The sequence below is a fragment of the Salvelinus alpinus genome, chromosome 30 (assembly GCF_045679555.1).
Source record: "Salvelinus alpinus chromosome 30, SLU_Salpinus.1, whole genome shotgun sequence".
Taxonomy (NCBI): Eukaryota; Metazoa; Chordata; class Actinopteri; order Salmoniformes; family Salmonidae; genus Salvelinus; species Salvelinus alpinus.
Genome location: NC_092115.1, coordinates 15,566,589 through 15,591,166, shown reverse-complemented (window position 1 = coordinate 15,591,166; position 24,578 = coordinate 15,566,589). Strand labels below are relative to the sequence as shown.

Sequence of the window (24,578 nt, the reverse complement as noted above, 5' to 3'; positions counted from 1 at the left end):
CATAAGGTGAATGCACCAATTTGTAAGTCGCTCTGGATAAGAGCGTCTGCTAAATGACTTAAATGTAAATGTAAATGTAATTCGATTTTTTTTGCCAGTATTGGTACTTTTAGCATGTTAGTGACTGATGTGGTTGACAGTGGTTTATGCATTTAATTCCCAGTGAGAATTCTAAAAGCACACTCATTTGAGTGGTATTGTGACGCCATGTACAGTACATTGGGTTTAGTGGCTAAACAAGGCATTCAAAATAAGAAGAACCTTACCAACATGTTCAATAGAGGATAATTTATCAAAATTATCATTGATTTTAGATTATCCGCAAGTGGACAGTGGATAAAATGTTTAAGCAACAATGAGGGGGGAAATTACCTATCACTTTACCCATCCCTGGTGAAAAATTTGGGAAATGTGGGCGTTCCAGATGTGCGCCTTAACTACGCCTACGCGCAAGGACGTGGGCACGCAACGTCTCTTGAGGGAAAGTGGAGCAGAAGAGCGAAACATGGCGACATCGAACAATCCGCGGAAATTTAGCGAGAAAATCGCTTTACATAATCAGAAACAGGCAGAAGAGACAGCAGCATTCGAGGAAGTGATGAAAGATTTGAGTATGACACGAGCAGCGAGGGTAAGCGTGTCTGTTTTCAGCTATTTGCTGTGATTGCTCGCGACCTGTCAAATGTAGTAATATGTGCGGTGGCACGTAGTTTGGCCAGGGAGGTAAACAATAACAAACAGCCCCATATGCCAGCAAATATGATTTGCATGAATGGAAACCAGTCTCCTTACTATCATATTCGTGTAGTTAGTTATTCTCAAATGGAGAGGAATCCCGAGGCCAATCGTCTTCAAAAGTTGCACAGTATTATAGCTGCTCCAGTGCAAATATGGGGCGTGCATGCGTGTTTGACAGCGCGCATCAAAATAGAGCTTTGGTTTTTCTGCCTGCACTCTAGGCGAGGAAGAAGCGTGAGATGAACAGCAATTTCTATGCATTGAAGCATTTGGAACAGCAGTATTTTTAGTATATAGATCAACAAAGACATATAGCCTAATAATCAGGTGGAAAACCCAGTTGTGAGACTGAGCAGACAAGTAGAGTAAATTTGATATTTGATTGACACGAGTCAACCCCGCACAGATTATGTTGATGGTAAAGCGCATGCCGCAGCAAAATATTGGTATCTGCATCAATGTCATGTCAGTGGTCTCAGCTGTAGTTAAATTTCCCGACAAAATAGCATGGGTGCATTTGAGAAACGTTGCCAGCAGAACCGGCGCATTTTAAATAGTTTCAAATGGACTGGTATGGGAAAATAATGACATTAGTTAGTATTTTGAATTTCGTGGTCGCACATTGAGATTCGTGGTTGCAAGTACGATTTGCAAATGTGTAATTTAATTAGACAAGCTTGTATCATCATGATGTGTGCATTTTTTAACTAACAGTTGCAAATTTGTAATTTGAATACTTTCAATAAGATTTGCAAGAATAATTTATTTTCTGAATTATTACCAGAGCTGGGACCAAGTCACTATTATTCGAGTCACAAGAAAGTCTCAAATCACAAGGTCCAAGTCTCAAGTCAAATCCAAGTCTTGCATTCTAAGAGCAAGTCAAGTCCAGTAGTCACATGCTTTTTTTAAATCAAATAAAACAAAATCTATACAGGCAATTACTCTACTACAAATCTTTATCTATTTATTGAGGCTAAAACAGCCCTTTACATTATTTTTTCTATAACACATTTGGATTATATTGCCTAATAATTTAATTTGAACAAATTCAAGCTTCATAATTAAGTTATCAACTTCAAGCAATTTTGAAATACAAAAAAAAAACTGTAGGCCTATGCTAGTAATTGTTGCTTGATGCCCCATTGCTGGTGAGCTTGAAAAGTAAATGGTTCATATTCTTGATCACCCAAACATTTTTGGAGCTGCATATTAATTTATGGCAATCCTCTCTACCTACAAGTTGACGTTTGCGCTGCACCCGATCTTATAGCTGTACAGTCAATCAACAATCTGTACGCTATCTCTGTGGTTTTCAAATTTTGACCTGCGACCCTAAAAATATGTGGTTCAAAGCTTGCGACATAGGGCGAACACACACAATCTCTGCGCAAATGTAGCCTGTCATTGCAGCCATAAATGGTAATGCAGTTTCAAAATGCAACATAAAGAAATAAAGTTTTTTTGAAATTATAATAATATGGGGGGATGCATGCCAGCAAAGCCACTACACAACACTAAACAATACATACATTGCACTACAACGGTGACAAACGGTGCCCACAAACTGTTAGGGCCTCCATAAAGCTGTCCCAACACCTTACCACTGCCACACCTGGCTATAAGCGGAGCCTTGTCTGTCAGTGAAACAGTTCATTCAGCCTCATTTAAAAAAACATAGCTGATATGGCTGACTTGCTTAAACAAATGTGGTTTCTACTGACAATTGAGATTTACATACTATAGCATAAGGGGACAACAAGCGGATAAGAGGCAATCCATAATTTTGATTGAGACATTAATGAGCGAGCTAGGAAAGACGTAGTCAATAACTTTTTTAATTTGTTCAGCACTTGTTCAGAACATTGGCCGTTCTTACAGTGTTCTTCCTGTACACCAAGTCAGAACAGTAGGATACATAAAGGGGGCATATAAGCAGACAATGAAAGCTCTTAAAATATTTGATTACATTTCTCTAAAACAGGTTATAGGCTACATGTGCACCACCAAGTCAGAACAGTAGGCAACATTTAAGGGGAGAAAATAGACCAAATTATTAGGGTGAGGCACATGGACTACTAACAGCTTGGACTATTAACACAACATACTAGAGATCGACCGATTATGATTTTTCAATGCCGATACCGATTATTGGAGGACAAAAAAAGCCGATACTGATTAATCGGCCGATTTATTTAAAAAATATATATATATGTATTTGTAATAATGACAATTACAACAATACTGAATGAACACATATTTTAACTTAATGTAATACATCAATAAAATCAATTTAGCCTCAAATAAATAATGAAACATGTTCAATTTGGTTTAAATAATGCAAAAACAAAGTGTTGGAGAAGAAAGTAAAAGTGCAATATGTGCCATGTAAGAAAGCTAACGTTTAAGTTCCTTGCTCAGAACATGAGAACATATGAAAGCTGGTGGTTCCTTTTAACATGAGTCTTCAATATTCCCAGGTAAGAAGTTTTAGGTTGTAGTTATTATAGGACTATTTCTCTCTATACCATTTGTATTTCATATACCTTTGACTATTGGCTGTTCTTATAGGCACTTTAGTATTGCCAGTGTAACAGTATAGCTTCCGTCTCTCTCCTCGCTCCTACCTGGGCTCGAACCAGGAACACATCGACAACAGCCACCCTCGAAGCAGCGTTACCCATGCAGAGCAAGGGGAACAACTACTCCAAGTCTCAGAGCGAGTGACGTTTGAAACGCTATTAGCGCGCACCCCGCTAACTAGCTAGCCATTTCACATCGGTTACACCAGCCTAATCTCGGGAGTTGATAGGCTTGAATTCATAAACATCAGAGCTGCTGGCAAAACGCACGAAAGTGCTGTTTGAATGAATGCTTACGAGCCTACTGGTGCCCACCATCGCTCAGTCAGACTGCTCTATCAAATCATAGACTTAATTATAACATAATAACACACAGAAATACGAGCCTTAGGTCCTTAATATGGTCGAATCCGGAAACTATCATCTCGAAAACCAAACATTTATTCTTTCAGTGAAATACGGAACCGTTCTGTATTTTATCTAACGGGTGGCATCCATCAGTCTAAATATTCCTGTTACATTGCACAACCTTCAATGTTATGTCATAATTACGTAAAATTCAGGCAAATTAGTTCGCAATGAGCCAGGCGGCCCAAACTGTTGCATATACCCTGACTCTGCGTGCAATGAAAGCAAGAGAAGTGACACAATTTCACCTGGTTAATATTGCCTGCTAACCTGGATTTCTTTTAGCTAAATATGCAGGTTTAAAAATATATACTTCTGTGTATTGATTTTAAGAAAGGCATTGATGTTTATGGTTAGGTACACGTTGGAGCAACGACAGTCCTTTTTCGCGAATGCGCACTGCATCGATTATATGCAGCGCAGGACACGCTAGATAAACTAGTAATATCATCAACCATGTGTAGTTATAACTAGTGATTATGATTGATTGATTTTTATAAGATAAGTTTAATGCTAGCTAGCAACTTACCTTGGCTTCTTACTGCATTCGCGTAACATGCGGGCTCCTCGTGAGGCAGGTGGTTAGAGCGTTGGATTAGTTAACCGTAAGGTTGCAAGATTGAATCCCTGAGCTTACAAGGTAAAAATCTGTCGTTCTGCCCCTGAACAAGGCAGTTAACCCACCGTTCCTAGGCCGTCATTGAAAATAATGTGTTCTTAACTGACTTGCCTAGTTAAATAAAGGTGTACATTTTTTTTTTATAAGTATCGACAAAATCGGCGTCCAAAATTAACGATTTCCGATTGTTATGAAAACTTGAAATCGGCCCTAATTAATTCCGATTAATCTGTCGACCTCTACAACATACACTTAGTATTACTTTCTTAGCTACAGTATACATATCTCCCTGGCATATTACATAATTTATGCAGTAGCATGCAAGACATTTTTGGACTCACCTCATTGTGCTGTGCTGTCTTGAACAGGAAGGTGGTGCGGCGGTCCTTCGTGGGCAAATTTTGTCATCAAAGCATTCTCCTGATTTATGGTGCTTTCAAGACAATTGGGAACTCGGGGAGGGGGGAGACAAGTTTGAATCATGATGATGCCAGTGATCTTCAGGTCATAGCTCTAGAAAGAGGCCAGAGTTCCCGACTTACAATTCTGAGTTGGATGACCGTTCAAAACGTATTTTCCCAGTCTGAGCTCGTGTTTTCCCAAGTTCCCAATTGTCTTGAACTCACTGAAGTCAGATTTCCCAGTTCCGAGTTAACAGTTGTTTTGAGCGTGCCAGAAATTATGCTGGATTGACAGCATGTTTATCATTTGAAGCTTGGAAAAGAGACCCTTAAACCAAGACTTGGGACCACACAGCCACTCCACTGAATAGCAGGCTAGTGATTTCTTTGCAATGCTTGCAGTTAGCCACCAATTCCATGAAAACCACTCATTGTTGAATTTGCGATTTCCAACTTGTTGTGTAATGTTTATGGCCAATGAGCACCGATAAGTTTATCTATAATTTCTCTTCGTTATTTCTCTTCGTATGACAAGGATTAAAAAGGATTTCTAATCAAATTGTATTTTTCACATGTGCCGACCTTAGTGAAATGCTTACTTACAAGCCCTTAACCAACAATGCAGTTAAGAAAAAAGTGTTAAGTAAAAAAAATTCTAATAAAAATAACAAATAATTAAAGAGCAGCAGTAAAATAACAATAGCGAGGCTATATACAGGGGGTACCGGTACAGAGTCAATGTGCGGGGGCACCGGTTAGTCGAGGTAAGAGTTAATATGTACATGTAGGTAGAGTTAAAGTGACTATGCATAGATAATAAACAAAGAGTAGCAGCAGTGTAAAAAGACTCCAGCCACCCTAACCATAGACTGTTCTCTGTTTCTGCCCGGCAAGCGGTACGGAGTGCGAGGTCCAAAAGACTTCGTAACAGCTTCTACCCCCAAAGTATGATGTTGAAACGATCAGTCCAATCAAAGCTACTGTAGATATAACGTGATTTGACATAATTTTATCTGTGGCTGATGACCTTGAGCCTTCTTGGATGGGCACTTCTAATGTAACTATGGCAGCACCCAAGGGGCTTTAATTTTTGAACTCTACCCTTAGATTTGGCTCTCCCGTTGCGACGTTCCCCTGAGGCCCATCTGCTAGCCTGCTGCTATCCCCGGCCTGCTAGCTGTCTAAATTGCCGTGCCTCCAGCTCGCCTAGCTACTCACTGGACCCTATGATCACTCGGCTACACATGCCTCTAATTTCAATATGCCTTGTCTATTGCTGTTTTGGTTAGTAGTTTTTGTCTTAATTCACTGTAGAGCCTACAGCCCTGCTCAATATTCCTTAGCTAGCCCTTATGTTCCACCCCCCACACATGCAGTGACCGCACCTGGCTTAAATGGTGCCTCTAGAGACAAAACCTCTCTCATCGTCACTCAATGCCTAGGTTTACCTCCACTGTACTCACGTCCTACCATACCCTTGTTTGTACATTGCCGTCCAGAAACCTGCTCCTTTTACTCTCTGTTCCAAATGCACTAGACGACCAGTTCTTATAGCCTTTAGCTGTACCCTTATCCTACTCCTCCTCTGTTCCTCTGGTGATGTAGAGGTTAACCCTGCAGCCCCCAGCATCACTCCCATTTCCCAGGCGCTCTTATTTGTTGACTTCCGTAACCGTAAAAGCATTGGTTTTATGCATTTTAACATTAGAAGCCTCCTCCCTAAGTTTGTTTTATTCACTGCTTTAGCACACTCCGCCAATCCGGATGTCCTAGCCGTGTCTGAATCCTGGCTTAGGAAGGCCACCAAAAATCCTGAAATTTCCATCCCTAACTATAACATTTTCCGCCAAGATAGAACTGCCAAAGGGGGCGGAGTTGCAAGCTACTGAAGAGAGAGCCTGCAGAGTGTCATACTATCCAGGTCAGTGCCCAAACAATTCAAGCTTCTACTTCTAAAAATCCACCTTTCCAGAAACAAGTCTCACTGTTGCCGCTTGCTATAGACCACCCTCTGCCCCCAGCTGTGCCCTGGACACCATATGTGAATTGATCGCCCCCCATCTATCTTCAGAGCTCGCACTGCTAGGTGACCTAAACTGGGACATGCTTAACACTCCGGCCGTCCTACAATCTAAGCTAGATGCCCTCAATCTCACACAAATTATCAATGAACCTACCAGGTACAACCCCAAATCTGTAAACATGGGCACCCTCATAGATATCATCCTAACAAACTTGCCCTCCAAATACACCTCTACTGTCTTCAATCAGGATCTCAGCGTTCACTGCCTCATTGCCTGCGTGCGTACTGGGTCCGCAGTCAAATGACCACCCCTCATCACTGTCAAACGCTCCCTAAAACGCTTCAGCGAGCAGGCCTTTCTAATTGCCCTGGCCCGGGTATCCTGGAAGGATATTGGCCTCATCCCGTCAGTAGAGGATGCCTGGTTGCTCTTCAAAAGTGCTTTCCTCTCAATCTTAAATAAGCATGCCCCATTCAAAAAATGTAGAACTAAGAACAGATATAGCCCTTGGTTCACCCCAGACTTGACTGCCCTTGACCAGCACAAAAACATCCTGTGGCGTTCTGCATTAGTATCGAATAGCCACCGCGATATGCAACTTTTCAGGGAAGTCAGGAACCAATATACACAGGCAGTTAGGAAAGCTAAGGCTAGCTTTTTCAAACAGAAATTTGCATCCTGTAGCACTAATTCCAAAAGGTTTTGGGACACTGTAAAGTCCATGGAGAATAAGAGCACCCCCTCCCAGCTGCCCACTGCACTGACGATAAGAAACACTGTCACCACCGATAAATCTACAATAATCGATCATTTCAATAAGCATTTTTCCACGGCTGGCCATGCTTTCCACCTGGCTACCCCTACCCAACATCTCATCAGCACCCCCTGCAGCAACTTGCCCAACCCCCCCCCCCCTCCTTCTCCTTCACCCAAATACAGACAGCTGATGTTCTGAAAGAGCTGCAAAGTCTGGATCCCTACAAATCAGCTGGGCTAGACAATCTGGACCCTCTTTCTAAAACATTCCGCCGAAATTTTTGCAACCTCTATTACTTGCCGATTCAATCTCTCTTTCATATCGTCTGAGATCCCCAAAGATTGGAAAGCTGCCGTGGTCATCCCCCTCTTCAAAGGGGGAGACACTCGAGACCCAAACTGTTATAGACCTATATCCATCCTGCCCTGCCGTTCTAAAATCTTCGAAAGCCAAGTTAATAAACAGATCACCGACCATTTCGAATCCGACCGTACCTTCTCCACTATGCAATCTGGTTTCCGAGCTGGTCATGGGTGCACCTCAGCCACGCTCAAGGTCCTAAACGATATCATAACTGCCATCGATAAAAGACATTACTGTGCAGCCGTCTTCATCGACCTGGCAAAGGCTTTCGACTCTGTCAATCACTGTATTCTTATCGGCAGACTCAATAGCCTTGGCTTCTCAAATGACTGCCTCGCCTGGTTCACCAACTACTACTCAGACAGAGTTCAGTGTGTCAATCAGAGGGCCTGTTGTCCAGACCTCTGGCAGTCTCTATGGGGGTGCCACAGGGTTCAATTCTCGGGCAGACTCTTTTCTCTGTATATATCAACGATGTCGCTCTTGGTGCGGGTGATTCTCTGATCCACCTCTATGCAGATGACACCATTCTGTATACATCTGGCCCTTTGGACACTGTGCTAACAAACCTCCAAGCGAGTTGACGCCATACTCCTTCCGTGGCCTCCAACTGCTTTTAAATGCTAGTTAAACTAAGTGCATGCTCTTCAACCGATTGCTGCCCGCACCCTCCCACCCGAATAGCATCACTACACTGGCCGGTTCTGACCTAGAATATGTGGACAACTACAAATACCTAAGTGTCTGGTTAGACTGTAAACTCTCCTTCCAGACTCACATTAAGCATCTCCAATCCAAAATTAAATCTAGAATTGGCTTCCTATTTCGCAACAAAGCATCCTTCACTCATGTCGCCAAACTTACCCTCGTAAAACTGACTATCCTACTGTTAGGGGAATTTCATAATTCCTTTATGTGCTCATTAATTAAAATCACTCTGTCTGTTTCTAAGAATTTGTAAGATTCTTATTAGCATAAAATAGACAGGGACCAGTCTTATTAAAATTAGATAATAGTATTTATTCTCGGAGCGCGCTCCCATTGAACCACGAACAACAGTTTATATACAAAATATGACGTCATTGGTCACAGAATGAAGCTCCTCCTCTCAACCAAGACAAAACAGGTTCAAAAGTTCATTCCAACTCACCAGCGCACACACATGACACACAATATAACTAGATTAACTCCTGAAGTTTCACCATAATTTATTACCACTTTAGCAGACAGCTCAAGATAATGGAAGACCTAGGGAGTCACTCGCTGCCTTATCTAAACATCCCAGGGCTAAGTTGAGTCGGTTCAACCATAGGTTAACGATCCTTTTTGCTTACTTAATAACCCACAGCACATACCTCTCCAACTAAGTTGGAATGGTGTTTATTATGTTTTAATTACTCCTTGTTCATGCTACATAACCCCTTCCTTATGAATTAACATTATTAATCAGATATAATAATACAGGGTAGAGTTCAATTAGTTATAGTTTTATCTAAATGTAGACATTGTTTAGTCATTATTCATAAGATTCCTAACACCTACCGATCCTTGACTTTGGCGATGTCATTTACAAAATAACCCCCAACGCTCTACTCAGCAAACAGGATGTAGTCTATCACAGTGCCATCTGTTTTTGTCGCCACAGCCCCATATACTACCCACCACTAGGACCTGTATGCTCTCGTTGGCTGGCCCTCACTACATATTCGTCGCCAAACCCACTGGCTCCAGGTCATTTATAAGTCTTTGCTAGGTAAAGGCCCGCCTTATCTCAGCTCACTGGTCACCATAGCAACACCCACCCATAGCACGCGCTCCGGCAGGTATATTGCACTGGTCATCCCCAAAGCCAACACTTCCTTTGGCCGCCTTTCTTTCCAGTTATCTGCTGCCAATGACTGGAACGAATTGCAAAAATCTCTGAAGCTGGAGTCTTATATCTCCCTCTAACTTTAAGCATCAGCTGTCTGAGCATCTTACCGATCACTGTACCTATACACAGCCAATCTGTAAATAGCACACCCGACTACCTCATCCCCATATTATTACTTACCCTCTTGCTCTTTTGCACCCCAGTATCTCTACTTGCACATCATCATCTGCACATCTATCACTCCAGTATTAATGCTAAATTGTAATTATTTTCGCCTCTAGGGCCTATTTATTGCCTACCTCCTTACTCTTCTACATTTGCACACACTGTACATTGATTTTTTTACATTTTTCTTTTCTTTTGTGTTATTGACTGTACGTTTGTTTATGTGTAACTCTATTGTTTTTTGTCGCACTGCTTTGCTTTATCTTGGCCATTTCGCAGTTGTAAATGAGAACTTGTTCTCAACTGGCCTACCTGGTTAAATAAAGGTGCATTTTTTTGGGGGGGGGGGGGCAGTGACATAGTGTCCTCATGAGTGACAGAACACTGAGCCAATCACTGGTGCAACTAGAAAACATTACCAACCCCTACGCTACGTATTTTCCGCTGGCTACCACACCACCACAGAAAGCACTGAGCAAGGCTGAAATACCTGCATTTTGGAGCTGCCTAACTCAAGAAAGCAAAAAAGAGACCATGTTTGTATGTGGCTTTATTAAGTCAATCATTTTTATTTTACATTGTTTGCAAACTGATATGTGACACGTATTAATGCCAAAATAACATGCAAAACAGGCAACCCACCGCCCCCCAAAAAGATATGTTTGTTTTTTTAGCTAAAAATGTGGGGCTCAAAACAGGTGGGGCTCTGCCTGTCGGAGCATTACATTCGCCAATAAAAATAGTCAAAAGTCAAGTATGACCACATGTGCAAGTTAGGGTTAGACCTGCTACAGTAGAGGTTTTCAAAGTATTTCTGCTGTTTTGTTTCATAGCTGCGATTTCTATATATTTGTATTTTTGGACCCCAATTTCGTGATATCCAATTGTTAGTTACAGTCTTGTCCCATCGCTGCAACTCCCATACAGACTCGGGAGAAGCGAAGTTCAAGAGCCATGCGTCCCCCGAAACACGACCCTGCCAAGCCGCGCTGCTTCTTGACTCACTGCTCGCTTAACCCGGAAGCTAGCCGCACCAACGTGTCGGAGGAAAAGCTGTACCACATGTCGACATGAGTCAGCGTGCATGTGCCCTGCCCGCCACAAGGAGTTGCTAGAGCGCGATGGGACAAGGAAATCCCGGACGGCCAAACCCTCCCCTAACCTGGATGACGCTGGGCCAATTGAACGCCGCCTTATGGGTCTCCCGGTCGTGGCCGGCTGCGACACAGCCTGGGATCGAACCCGTGTCTGTAGTGGCGTCTTAGACCGCTGCACCACTCGGGAGGCCGGTCATAGCTGCTATTTGAACCAAGAAATAGGAATCCTATATCCCACCTCATGCAGAAACACTGCCTGGCATGGGAGCTGTGCGCAATGAGTGAAGTGCTGATCGATTCATTTTGAGGCACTGTGCACAGGCATAAAAGCTGGTCTAATTTACTCGACAGTCAACAAAGTGAGACATTGTCCTGTGTTTCTTGGCTGTTTTACATTGTTTTGTTCACAAGTTTGGTTGTTTTTCAACTTGAGTCTGCTGCTTCAACTAATAGCAAAGAGATGCCCTTGTCAGATCCCAAATCTCAGACACGTGATACGACTCAAGTGGCCCCATTACTACGGTAACCTCCCACCCTTAAAGGGGCAGCTGAACATTTTCTCTGATACAAAAGTTACAAAAAATGAAAAGAAATGTAGCATTATACCACATTTACTTCCATTGTTTTTTGACTTAATTATGCAAAAATACTTTGTCTAGTATAAAATCTGAGTGGTGGGGCCTCCCGAGTGGCGCAACGTTCTAAGGCACTGCGCTGCAGTGCTTGAGGCGTTACTACAACAATCCCATAAGTATAGAAGGTAGTGTGATGTTATAGCTATCTTTAGACATACAGTACCACCACTGAATTATATGAATTATTACCCAACTAAACTAGGCCTATTGGAAATATGAAAATGACCAATGAAATCACCATGTAGTGCATGACTTGGGCAGGAGTTTACCGGAGCTGAGTACCGGCACCTAACATGTTCTACTCCTTGAGCTCCTGTTCCTCTTTTATAGAATATTAGCTCAAAAGTATAGTGGAGCTCCTGTACCTAAATATAAACAGTACTGGCACCCAAAATGAGTAGACCTACCGGCACCTATTTCAGCTCAAGTCAAGCACTGCAGGTATTGTTGTGGCAAAGATGCGTCCGTAGCAGATTAGCCAGCTTTATATGGATAATATTAATGCAGGTATGCTACTCTGTTTTTGCCAGGCAAAACCATAGAAGATTAAACAAGCGCTTTCTGGTCACCGATGTGGATATGTGCACCCGCTTTTGCGCGCTAATGCTGATGATTGGTCAACAGTCAAGACGGGAAACTTTTTGTTTCTGAAGCACAAATTAGATGTTTTTAAAATAAGAATTTTGTGCAATGCCCTAGACCTACATTAGTATCCACATCATATAACCAAATCTACAAATATAAAATACAAATGGTAATCTAGCCTATACTGTATGTAGCCTATTCAAATATGTATCAAAATAATTATAGGCCTACTCGCAACCTCCCAAAACCTTCACTGCTCTAGCTCTCAACCTGTGTTGATTGACAGTTTGCTGGTCCAATCAGAGGGTTGAGTGTGTGTTTCACTAGCCAGTCTGTTTTGTTTGCAAGTGCGATACTGTCTCTGGGTGCCAGGAGAGTAATCCACGGAGACTCCGTGCCACAAAAGGATTGACAAAACGTTACAAAATCTGGTCAGATTAATTTCAAGTCAAAGTGGAGTCTTGAGGCGTCAAGCCTGACTTCAGTCAGACTCCAGTCCATGTTATGTGACTCGAGTCCACATCTGATTATTACACGTCCATTTACCACTATGAATATTCTGATGTGAATCAAAAATATGCATTCTCAGAGTTCTGTCACGCTACCAAGTGATTCGTACATTTGTAGAAAGACGTTCGCAAGTAAAATGGTTTGAGCAGATCTGGAGGACCTTTTTACTCCTGGCCAATCAGCTAAAACCACAGCCGCCTATTGCTCCAACCATTGGCTGGATTGTTCCATCAGTCAAATCTCAGGAATTAGCTTGAAGAGGAAAAGAGAAGTCATTTCTACAAAGTAACAACGTTACTTAATCCTCGGCCTGAAGTACTAGAATAAAACAATCTACTTGAAGGTAATCATCTATTTCATATGTGTACATCGATTTATTTTTTTGTGAAAAGGTGTGTTTAACGTGAAATATAATGGTACATGTCAGACAATTGACAGCAGCTAACGTTAGCTAGCTAGATAAATTTAAACTTGTTCTTGGAGTTTATTCACAAGGTTAGACAGAGAATAACATGTGTGGATATATTTCTATCATGCAGAATTGTAAGCTTGTAACTTGAAGTTCATTCAATAATACAGACGTGGGTGATTTCTGTCTCAGCGGACTGAACTGCGTGCAAGTTTTTGTAAAATTTAGATCAGTTATTTGAATGAGGTGTTGGGTGAAGTGCTGGAACAAAAACCTATACACTCCAATGTAAAAAAATGTTTTTTTGACTAAATAGAGGTACCATTTTATTTAGTTAATCTATGTAGGTTTCTCGTCTGATTTCCAGGAGCCTGGTGGAGATACAGTAGATACAACCACACTCCAAGGCAGGAGTCCTGCAGGCCATTTCCCTGCATCCAGGTTTAGACCTGCTACCAGCAGGAACATGGAGCACTCCATGTCAGTGTCAGTAAGTAATACATCATTTAAAAATATATATATATACAGTTCCTATGGAAAGTATTCAGACCTTGACTTTCCACATTTTGTCACGTTACAGCCTCAGTAATACACACACAATACCCCATAATGACAAAGCGAAAACAGGTTTTTAGAAAGCGTATTCATAAAAAATATACCTTATTTCTCAATTCTGTATACTTCTGGCCCTTCTTTGGACACTGTGTTAACTAACCTCCAGATGAGCTTCAATGCCATACAACTCTCCTTCCGTGGCCTCCAAATGCTCTTAAATGCAAGTAAAACTAAATGCATGCTCTTCAACCGATCGCTAACAGCACCTATATTTCACTGGTCACCCCCAAAGCCAATTCCTCCTTTGGCCGCCTTTCCTTACAGTTCTCTGCTGCCAATGACTGGAACGAATTGCAAAAATCACTGAAGCTGGAGACTCATATCTCCCTCACTAACTTTAAGCACCAGCTGTCAGAGCAGCTCACAGATCACTGCACCTGTACATAGCCCATCTGTAAATAGCCCATCCAACTACCTCATTCCCATACTGTTTTTTTTTGTTCCTTTGCATCCCAGTATCTCTACTTGCATATTCATCTTCTGCACATCCATCACTCCAGTGTTTAATTGCTAAATTGTAATTATTTCACCACCATGGCCTATTTATTGCCTTACCTCATTTGCACACACTGTATATAGACTTTTTTTCTATTGTGTTATTGACTGTATGTTTTGTTTATTCCATGTGTAACTCCGTGTTGTGGTTTGTGTCGCACTGCTTTGCTTTATCTTGGCCAGGTCGCAGTAGTAAATGAGAACTTGTTCTCAACTAGCCTACCTGGTTAAATAAAGGTGAAATGAAAAAATGTACATAAGTATTCAGACCCTTTGCTATGAGACATAAAATCGAGGTCAGGTGCATCCTGTTTCCATCTACAACTTGATTGCAGTCCACCTGTGGTAAATTCAATTAAATTGGACATGATTTGGAAAGGCACACACCTGTCTATATAACTTCTTATGGCTGCAGGGGCAGTATTGAGTAGCTTGGATGAAAGGTGCCCATTTCAAACGGCCTGCTCCTCAGTCATAGTTCCTAATATTTGCAATTATTATAATTATTATAATTATTATTGTATAGAAAACACTCCAAAGTTTCTAAAACTGTTTGAATTATGTCTGTGAGATTAACAGAACTCATATTGGCAGGCAAAATCCTGAGTTGAAATCAAAACAGGAAGTCAGAAATCTGAGCTTGTCTGTATTCACCAGAGTCCCTTAAGAAATCCAATTGTGTTATGAATGATGTTGCACTGCCTAGGGGTTCCACTAGATGTCAGCAATCAATAGAAAATCCAATGAGACTTCTATGATGTTGGAGAGAATGAGAGCAGAATCAGTCAGGTGTCCATCAAGCAGCCATGCCCTGCTCATGCCTTTTCTTCATGCACGACACTGACGTTCCATTGCTCACGCAGACAAGAAGGAATACTCCGGTTGGAACTTTATTGAAGCTATATGTTAAAAACATCCTAATGATTGATTCAGTACTTAGTTTGAAATGTTTCTTCGACCGGTAATATCACATTTTGAAGTTTTTGTCCGATTATAACGCTGACCAGAATTAGCGTTTGGATATGTAAACCAGACGCGCTAACAAAAGAAGGTATTTGGACATAAACTGATTTTTTCGAACAAAACAAACATTTATTGTGGACCTGCGATTCCTGGTGTGCTTTCTGATCCTGATCAACAAAGGTAATGGAATATTTATCATGTATTTTATTGTTTATAGTGACGCTATCTTTGCAGCTGTGGTATGCTACTTTGAGCGCCATCTCAGATTATAGCGTGCAATTATTTTTTTGAAATTATTTTTGGGAAATCTGACATAGCGGTTGCATTAAGGAGAGGTATATCTATAATTCAATGTGTATAACTTGTATTATCATCTATATTTATGATGAGTATTCATGTTGAAACGATGGGCTATGCAAAGTCACTTGATGTTTTTGCATTTAGTGAATCTTGTAGCCTCAATGTAAACTCAGATTCTTTGATATAAATATGAATTTAATCAAACAAAACATGCATGTATTGTGTAACATGAAGTCCTATGAGTGTCATCTGATGAAAATAATCGAAGGTTAGTGATTCATTTTATCTCTATTCTGGTTTTTGTGAAGCTATATTTAGCTGGGAAAAATGGCTGTGATTATTTTTGGTTTTGTGGTGACCTAACAATCGTTTGTAGTGCTTTCGCTGAAAAGCCTATTTGAAATCGGACACTTTGGTGGGATTAACAACAAGATTACCTTTAAAATGATATAAGACACATGTATGTTTGAGGAATTTTAATTATGAGATTTCTGGTTTTTGAATTTGGCGCCCTGCACTTGGACTGGCTGTTGTCATATTGGTCCCGATATCGGGACTGCAGCCATAAGAAGTTCCCACTGTTGACAGTGCATGTCAGAGCAAAAACCAGGCCATGAGGTCAAAATAATTTTCCGTAGATCTCCGAGACAGGATTGTGTCGAGGCACAGATCTGGGGAAGGGTACAAAAAAATGTATGCAGCATTGAAGGTCCCCCAGAACACAGTGGCCTCCATCATTCTTAAATGGAAGAAGTTTGGAACCACCAAGACTCTTCCTAGAGTTGGCCGCCCGGCCAAACTGAGCAATCGGGGGAGAATGGCCTTGGTCAGGGAGGTGACCAAGGACCCGATGGTCACTCTGACAGAGCTCTAGAGATCCTCTGTGGAGATGGGAGAACCTTCCAGAAGGACAACCATCTCTGCAGCACTCCACCAATCAGGCCTTTATGGTAGAGTGGCTAGACGGAAGCCAAAAGGCACCTGAAGACTCTCAGACCATGAGAAACAAGATTCTCTGGTCTGATGAAACCAAGATTGAACTCTTTGGCCTGAATGCCAAGTATCACGTCTGGAAAAAACCTGGCACCATCCCTATGGTGAAGCATGGTGGTGGCAGCATCATGCTGTGGGGATGTTTTTCAGCGGCAGGGACTGGGAGACCAGTCAGGATCGAGGGAAAGATGAACGGAGCAAAGTACAGCGATATCCTTGATGAAAACCTGCTTCAGAGTGATCAGGACCTCCGACTGGGGTGAAGGTTCACCTTCCAACAGGACAACGACCCTAAGCACACTGCCAAGACAACGCAGGAGTGGCTTCGGGACAAGTCTCTGAATGTTCTTGAGTGGCCCAGCCAAAGCCCGGACTTGGACCCGATCTAACATCTCTGGAGAGACCTGAAAATAGCTGTACAGCAACGCTCCCCATCCATTCTGACAGAGCTTGAGAGGATGTGCAGAGAAGGGAGAAACTCCCCAAATACAGGTGTGCCAAGCTTGTAGCGTCATACCCAAGAAACTCAATATAATCGCTGCCAAAGGTGCTTCAACAAAGTACTGAGTAAAGGGTCTGAATACTTAGGTAAGTGTGATTTTCAGTTTTTGTATTTTTAAAAAATAAATTAGCAAAAATTGGGTAGTGTGTAGATTGATGGGTTTAAAAATATATAATTTTAGAGTAAGGTTGTAACCTAACAATGTGGGAAAAACTCAAGGGGTCTGAATATTTTCAGAAGGCATTGTATATAATACGGTACTCTACTCATATGAGGAGTCTAGAAGCCCTATCCACAAACCTGTCTACTTCTCAAAGAGACTCAGAGGGTTTGGCAGGAGGCCTTGGGCTAATGGGGCGGTCAAGGGTGAGGGCTTAGGGGCAGGGTTCGTATAGTCATGAAAATACTGGAAAAGTTATGGGATTTTGAAATTGTGTTTTCCAGGCCTGGAAAAGTATCAAATCCAAAAGGTTTTGGAAAAGCCATGGAAAATACTTTAATAACATGTTAATATAATATATTTAGTGGCGAAAGAAACGCACACCTATTTAGGCGAGGTGCTGGCTAGCGGAGTGGAACACTTAAAAAATAAAGGATAGCCGCACACTCTAGGAGCTCAGATGCAAAAATATTTATGTCCCAAACGTTTCGACAGACATGCTGTCTTAACCCTGGTGAAGACAGCTTGTCTGTTGAAACGTTGGACATAAATATTTTTGCATCTGAGCTCCTAGTGTGCGGCTCTCCTTTATTGTTTTAAATATAATTTATTTAGGCACATTCTTTAAATATTTTATCAGTCCAATAAAAATAAACATATTAGCATCACCTGCATTTGTGTGAGATCAGTGGGTTGTTGCTCAAGGAGAGAGAGACTGTCAGACATTGCAGCAGCAGGTAGGCCTAGCCCAGGCCTGGGCAATTATTTTGCATGGAGGGCCACATTAGAATATATTTTTGCCATCGTGGGCCAGAATCATATTACAGGATTATACATTGTGTATGACTGTGTTGACATCTACTGTAAATCACATCCAGATATGCTACTTATTTTACTTTTTTAACATGCACAGAAATAAACCACATCCATGTTCTCCTTTTGGTAGGTATTTTCATTATTAAACATGCAATGAACTACATGGAGGGAAAAGTACACTCATCACCACGAACAGAACTCTTGTTCTGTATGGGTATGCACAAAAACACAAGAGAGCTCAACATTACATTTAAACTACTCAATCAGTGTGAGGAGTGAAGTCTGATGAGTGTTGACTAGAGCAGTGAAGTCTGGTATAGTTTCTGACGTCGCTATGCACAGGATTGCTTAGAGGTGAGTCAGTAAGAGATGATCTGACTTGTTATATTTCATCACTGAAAATATCTGTTCACATACATAGGTTGACCCAAACAGTACAAACATCTTCTGAGCATGACTCCTAATCTTTGGAAAGTTTTGTTCACCGAGAGATGCATAGAACCTCATCAGGGACATTGTTTTGAATAGTTCTCCAATCACTGCATCAGACTGAAGATCGATAAGCTCAAGTTGCAGGTCAGAGGGAGCGTTATCCACATTGAAGGTGAAAGGAGAGGAAACCAACAGCATGTCATTTTCCAACACTTTGAAATCCTCAAAACGATGAGAGAACTCACCGTTTAAAGCACGCAGCAGCGATGTATACTTCTCCCGTTGGTCATCTGATAGGGAACAGACTAGTAGTGTCGGAAGGTGGGTGAGATTGTTGGTTTCTACTTGGCGGGTCAGGAGGAGTAATTTTCCCTGTACATCTGATGTGCAAAAAAGGGACTTCTAGTTTGGAATTAATTTCATTTATGAGGGCCATGAAGTCCACGGTGAAGGCAAAATCAGCCAACCACTCTTTATCTTGCAGTTGAGGGAAATCCACATGTTCCTTTCATTTGCAAAAACTCCGCAATCTCCAACTTCAGGTCCCACACCCTTTTTAAGCACCTTCCCCAATCTTAGCCATCTCACCTTTGTGTGGTAGGGGAGATCTGCATGACACGACTCTCTTCCAACAGTTAGACAAACTGCCTGTGGTTTAAAGATTTTGCTCTTATTAAGTTTACCACTTTAGTGACTGTATCAACAACATGGCTAATTTTCAGGACACATTTACAGAGCACCTCCTGATGAATAATGCAATGCAGGAAAATACTTTTCTGATCTGGATTTAGCTCAGCTACTTGATCTTGTATCCTTTTCAAAAGGCCAACGTTTTTTTCCTGTCATGTTTGGGCACCCATCAGTAGTCACACTGGATAACTTTTCAAAACTCAGTCCCAGCTTTGCCACACACTTATTAACCTACTCCAACACATCTTTCCCTGTGGTTGTGCTCTTCATTGACTGCACTGAAGCAAACTCCTCTGTAATTTCAAAGTATGGGGTTATGCCTCATAAGAATATCAACAACACGCCGTGTCACTGTTCGTCTTGACAGGTAAACATTTTTAAACAGCTCTTTCTTGTCGGGGCAAAGTATTGCTGCAGAGTCAATTTTTTTAATGAATTCGCCCTCCGCGAATGGCTTACTATGTTTAGCAATTTTGTGGAACAGTACATAGCTAGCTCTCGCAATTTCGTTGTTTGCTGAATGCAATTTTGTGAAAAGTCCTTGCTGCTTTTGCAATTGAGAAAGCAACTCTTTCGATGCAGATCTGCTAAGAAAACATATTCCTATAATTCTCTGCCTGCTTCGTCTGGAGGTGTTGGGACAAGTTGTAGATTAAGACAGCGATGCTCTCTTTGCACACTAAGCACACAGCTTTCCCTGATACTTCAATAAAGAAATATTTCGATGTCCACTCTTGCTGTAACACCCCACATTCATTGTCTACTTTCCTTTACTTTGAAAAACTAATTTTTGCGCAATTTCTAGCTAGCTACTATTTGTAACTGTGACGTGTGTCAGGCTGTCAGTCACTGTCTGTCTTCGTGCAGTTGTTATTTATACGTACCTTCAAAATAAATGTCCCACAAGCGGTGGGAGTTAAATCATTACACAAAGGCGAGTATTCATTGGGCTTTTAATTTGAATAACAGTAAAGTTTTGAAAAACGTATTTATCGCAAATTCTTTGATCTGAGCATGATTCCACGGGCCCTATTGAATCAGGTCGTGGGACGCATACGGCCCCTGGGCCGGCCTTTGCCCAGGCCTGGCCTAGCCTATAGAATAGAGAACAGACTAATAACTAGGTAGCCAATTCAAAACATATCTTGTACCCTCTAGTTAACTGTTTAGCTATTAGCATGTAATGTTTTTGTCAGGTCTCAAACTTTCCACTGACACTTGTGAATAAGGCCATACAAACTGTTTGACTGTTTTGAATGATTCATATGATTAATTTAAACTTTTTTTAAAATATAAAACAAACGATTCACTTTGTAATTGTATTAGTGACTCGAATCATGTGAAATACATTTGAGTAAAAAAAGATTAGATGTATCGGATTGTGGCTTCAACTTGTTTTGTAAATACTTCCAGTTGATTTGGGCATCCAATGTATGGGACATTGCAACTCGCTAGTCAGCCTGCAAAGTAACCACGACATTAATACATGCTAATAGCTAAACTAGAAAAGGTACATTTCCTGAATAAAACGTGTAGGTTTGTTCAGCTGAATAAAAATATTTGTATCCTACCAAAGCTATTTAATCTGATATTTACTGAGCAAATTATTTCAAAAGGCATAAAAACGTATTTGGTTAAATGTACCAGTCAAAAGTTTGGACACCTACTCATTCCCAGGTTTTTCTTTATTTTTACTATTTTCTACATTGTAGAATAATAGTGAAGACAAACTATGAAATAACACATATGGAATCATGTAGTAACCAAAAGTGTTAAACAAATCAAAATATATTTGAAATGATTCTTCAAAGTATCCACCCTTTGCCTTGATGACAGCTTTGCACACTCTAGGCATTCTCTCAACCAGCTTCATGAGGTAGTCACCTGGAATGCATTTCAATTAACAGGTGTGCCTTAAGTTAATTTGTGGAATTTCTTTCCTTAATGCGTTTGAGCCAATTAGTTGTGTTGTGATAAGGTAGGGGTGGCATACAGAAGATAGCCCTATTTGGTAAAAGACCAAGTCCATATTATGGCAAGAACAGCTCAAATAAGCAAAGAGAAATGACAGTCCATCATTACTTTAAGACATGACAGTCAGTCAATGCAGAAATGTAAGAACTTTGAACGTTTCTTCAAGTTCAGTCGCAAAAACCATCAAGCGCTATGATGAAACTGGCTCTCACAAGGACCGCCACAGGAAAGGAAGAGCCAGAGTTACCTCTGACGGAAAGGATAAGTTAATTAGATTTACCAGCCTCAGAAATTGCAGCCCAAATAAATGCTTCAGAATTCAAGTAACAGACACATCTCAACATCAACTGTTCAGAGGAGACTGCGCGAATCAAGCCTTCATGGTCAAATTGCTGCAAAGAAACCACTACTAAAGGACACCAATAAAGACCTGCTTCCAAGAAACGGGAGCAATGGACATTAGACCGATGGAAATCTGTCCTTTTGTCTGATGAGTACAAATGAGATTTTTGGTTTCAACCGCCATGTCTTTGTGAGACAGAGTAGGTGAACTTCATGATCTCTGCATGTGTGGTTCCCACCGTGAAGCATGGAGGAAGTGTGATGGTGTTTTGCTGGTGAGACTGTAATTTATTTAGAATTCAAGGCACACTTAACCAGCATGGCTACCACAGCATTCTGCAACAATACGCCGTCACGTCTGGTTTTCACTTAGTCCCACTATCATTTGTTTCTCAACAGGACAATGACTCAACACACCTCCAGGCTGTGTAAGGGCTAATTGACCAAGACGGAGTGTGATGGAGTGCTGCATCAGAGGACCTGGCCTCCACAATCACCTGACCTCAACCCAATTGAGATGGTTTGGGATGAGTTGGACCGCAGAGTGAAGGAAAAGCAGCCAACAAGTGCTCAGCATATGTGGGAACTCCTTCAAGACTGCTGGAAAAACATTCCAGGTGAAGCTGGTTGAGAGAATGCCAAGAGTGTGCAAAGCTGTCAAAGGCAGCTTCATTAAATAGTACCCACAAAACACCAATCTCAACGTCAACGTTGAAGAGGCAACTCCGGGATGCTGTTCCTTCTAGGCAGATTTGCAAAGAAAAAGCCATATCTCTGTCCAGTGTCTGTTCTTTTGCCCATCTTAATCTTTTCTTTTTATTAAGGTATTTGTTCCTGGCCATTTTGAGCCTGTAATCGGACCCACAAATTCTGATGCTCCAGATACTCAACTAGTCTAAAGAAGGCCAGTTTTATTGCTTCTTTAATCAGAACAACAGTTTTCAGCTGTGCTAACATAATTGCAAAAGTGTTTTCTAATGATCAATTAGTCTTTTAAAATTATAAACTTGGATTAGCTAACACAACGTGCCATTGGAACACAGGAGTGATGGTCGCTGATAATGGGCCTCTGTACGCCTATGTAGATATTCCATTTTCAAAAATCAGCCGTTTCGAGCTACAATAGTCATTTACATCATTAACAATGTCTACACTGTATTTCTGATCAATTTGATGGGATTTTAATGGACAAACGTGCTTTTCTTTCAAAAACGAGGACATTTCTAAGTGACCCCCCCAAACCTTTGAACGGTAGTGTATTTTGATTTGTTTAACACTTTTTAGTTACTACATGATTCCATATGTGTTATTTCATAGTTTTTGTCTTCACTATTATACTACAATGTAGAAAATAGTCCAAATAAATAAAAACCCTTGAATGAGTAGATGTGTCCAAACTTTTGACTGGTACTGTACATCAAGGGTGGTTAACCATCCTCCAGGAGAGCTAATGGGTGTGCAAACTTTTATTCCAGTCACCCTCTAACAAACCACATTTTAGAAATGAGCTGCTCAGCCTGACCTGGATAAACTGTCTCTGATGTGTTTGAGCAGGGCTTGATAAAGCCTGCACACCCAGTAGCTCTCCAGCCTTAGGTTTGAACACATATTTTATTCAGTTGCCTAACAGGTATTCTACTTTTTGAGGGGTTAATTGCCTTGCATAACACGAGATGGTACATGGGATCAGAGAGCAGCCTCGCAGTGCCCATACCACATTACGCTGACTTTTTTTATACGGACATAGAGACACCGCTAATTGTTGGTTATGGAAATTTGGTTGAAAGACATGACATTCTACCTAAAATGTGTATTAACTCTGTATGGGGAGTTAGAGAAGTTATAGACATGAAGATACCACTTCAACCACAGAGTAAGGCTGCCTTCAAACCAAAATGCATTAAACGCATGTCCAACAGCTGTTTGGTCAGGAAAAATGCTGTTCTATGTTTTTAATTAGTTGAAGGATAGTCTTTGCTACTTTTCTGACGGACAACACAAGCCTCTCCCCCAACACACTCCTCCCTTGGAAAACCATTGAGTTGCTGTGTTTCATGCATCCATTTGTCTGATTGGAAGGCACCCTTTATATTCCTCAATATTTAACAATGTAAATGTTAACGCTCTTGCTCTCTCATTCAATTGCATTCTGTACCTCTATCCATTTCTCTACAGGTGCTACAGAGAGAATATTCCAAGGACCACCAAAGCCTTCTGACCAACAACCTGCAATCTCTCCAGAGTAGAGAAGTAAGCTCTGCTGGTGGTATACTTTACACACTATGTAAACCTCCTTCACTATGGCTGTCTGTGTGATGACATGTAGCATATTATCCAGGGCCACTGGTTGGATTGGATTTACCGTGCTCACTCCAATTCATGCTCTCTCCTCCCTCTAAAAGTATCCCAGACAAACTAACTTGTCCATCCCCCTATCCCTAGGTGAGTCTGCTGGGCCATGGAACTCTAGAGCAGCACGTGTAAAAACCTGCCACCCTGTTGTCAGCCATCAGCAGACAGTTAGTTCTCTGAGGAAGGATGCAACTGTCAAGGCTTTTCAATGACCAAATGTAGGGGGGAGGGGGTCGATCACCAAACACAATAAAGTTTTGTAGTTTTGTCTACTCATGTTCATTTTTTAAAATAAAAACAATGTTTAATCCATATAATTGTATTTTTAAATGTTGCGATATGCCTGGCTGGGCCTGCTGCTTTTCACAGCGCACGCTGCCCAAATTGCGGGCCCTTCCGACTGTAGGCTATGCGATTTTTTTTTTTTTTTCTTCTTTTTTATTAAAGAAATTTAAGAAGCAATTGATCCTCTGTGGCGAAATCATCCTTTCTTGTGTAGTAGCCTATTTTGAATGATTATGTATTTCTGTATAGACAGGAGTAAACTAATTAGGCTATATAATTCAATTTACTTCAGGGAAAGCTTCCCCTAGCAATATGGACATGCCCCCTGTTCCTTTTTAATGTGGCATGAACACAACCAGTCATGATGTTATCTGATTGGCAAACAATCACTTAACAAAGGTACTCCTGTAAGCTACCCGTACACATTTGTCCACTCACAAAATAATTTCAGCATCCAAACCCCAACGGTGCACTATGCATCTGCAATTTTATG

The 24,578-nt window shown here is 41.2% G+C and overlaps 1 protein-coding gene and 1 long non-coding RNA gene across 2 annotated transcripts in view; both read left to right on the top strand.

The window, feature by feature from the left end:
• The first annotated feature begins 471 nt into the window (after positions 1–471).
• LOC139560547 (CREB-regulated transcription coactivator 1-like) overlaps positions 472–24,578 on the top strand; it is a 66,065-nt gene continuing 41,958 nt past the window's right edge. The window contains exon 1 of the mRNA XM_071377412.1: positions 472–631. Coding sequence (XP_071233513.1) covers positions 506–631 — 126 coding nt within the window. The 5' untranslated portion in view covers positions 472–505. The remainder of the gene's footprint in view (positions 632–24,578) is intronic.
• On the top strand, positions 10,291–24,262 carry LOC139560552 (uncharacterized). Its single transcript, XR_011671986.1, has 4 exons — positions 10,291–13,100; positions 13,534–13,656; positions 23,624–23,698; positions 23,891–24,262. It is a non-coding gene; the product is annotated as an uncharacterized lncRNA (long non-coding RNA).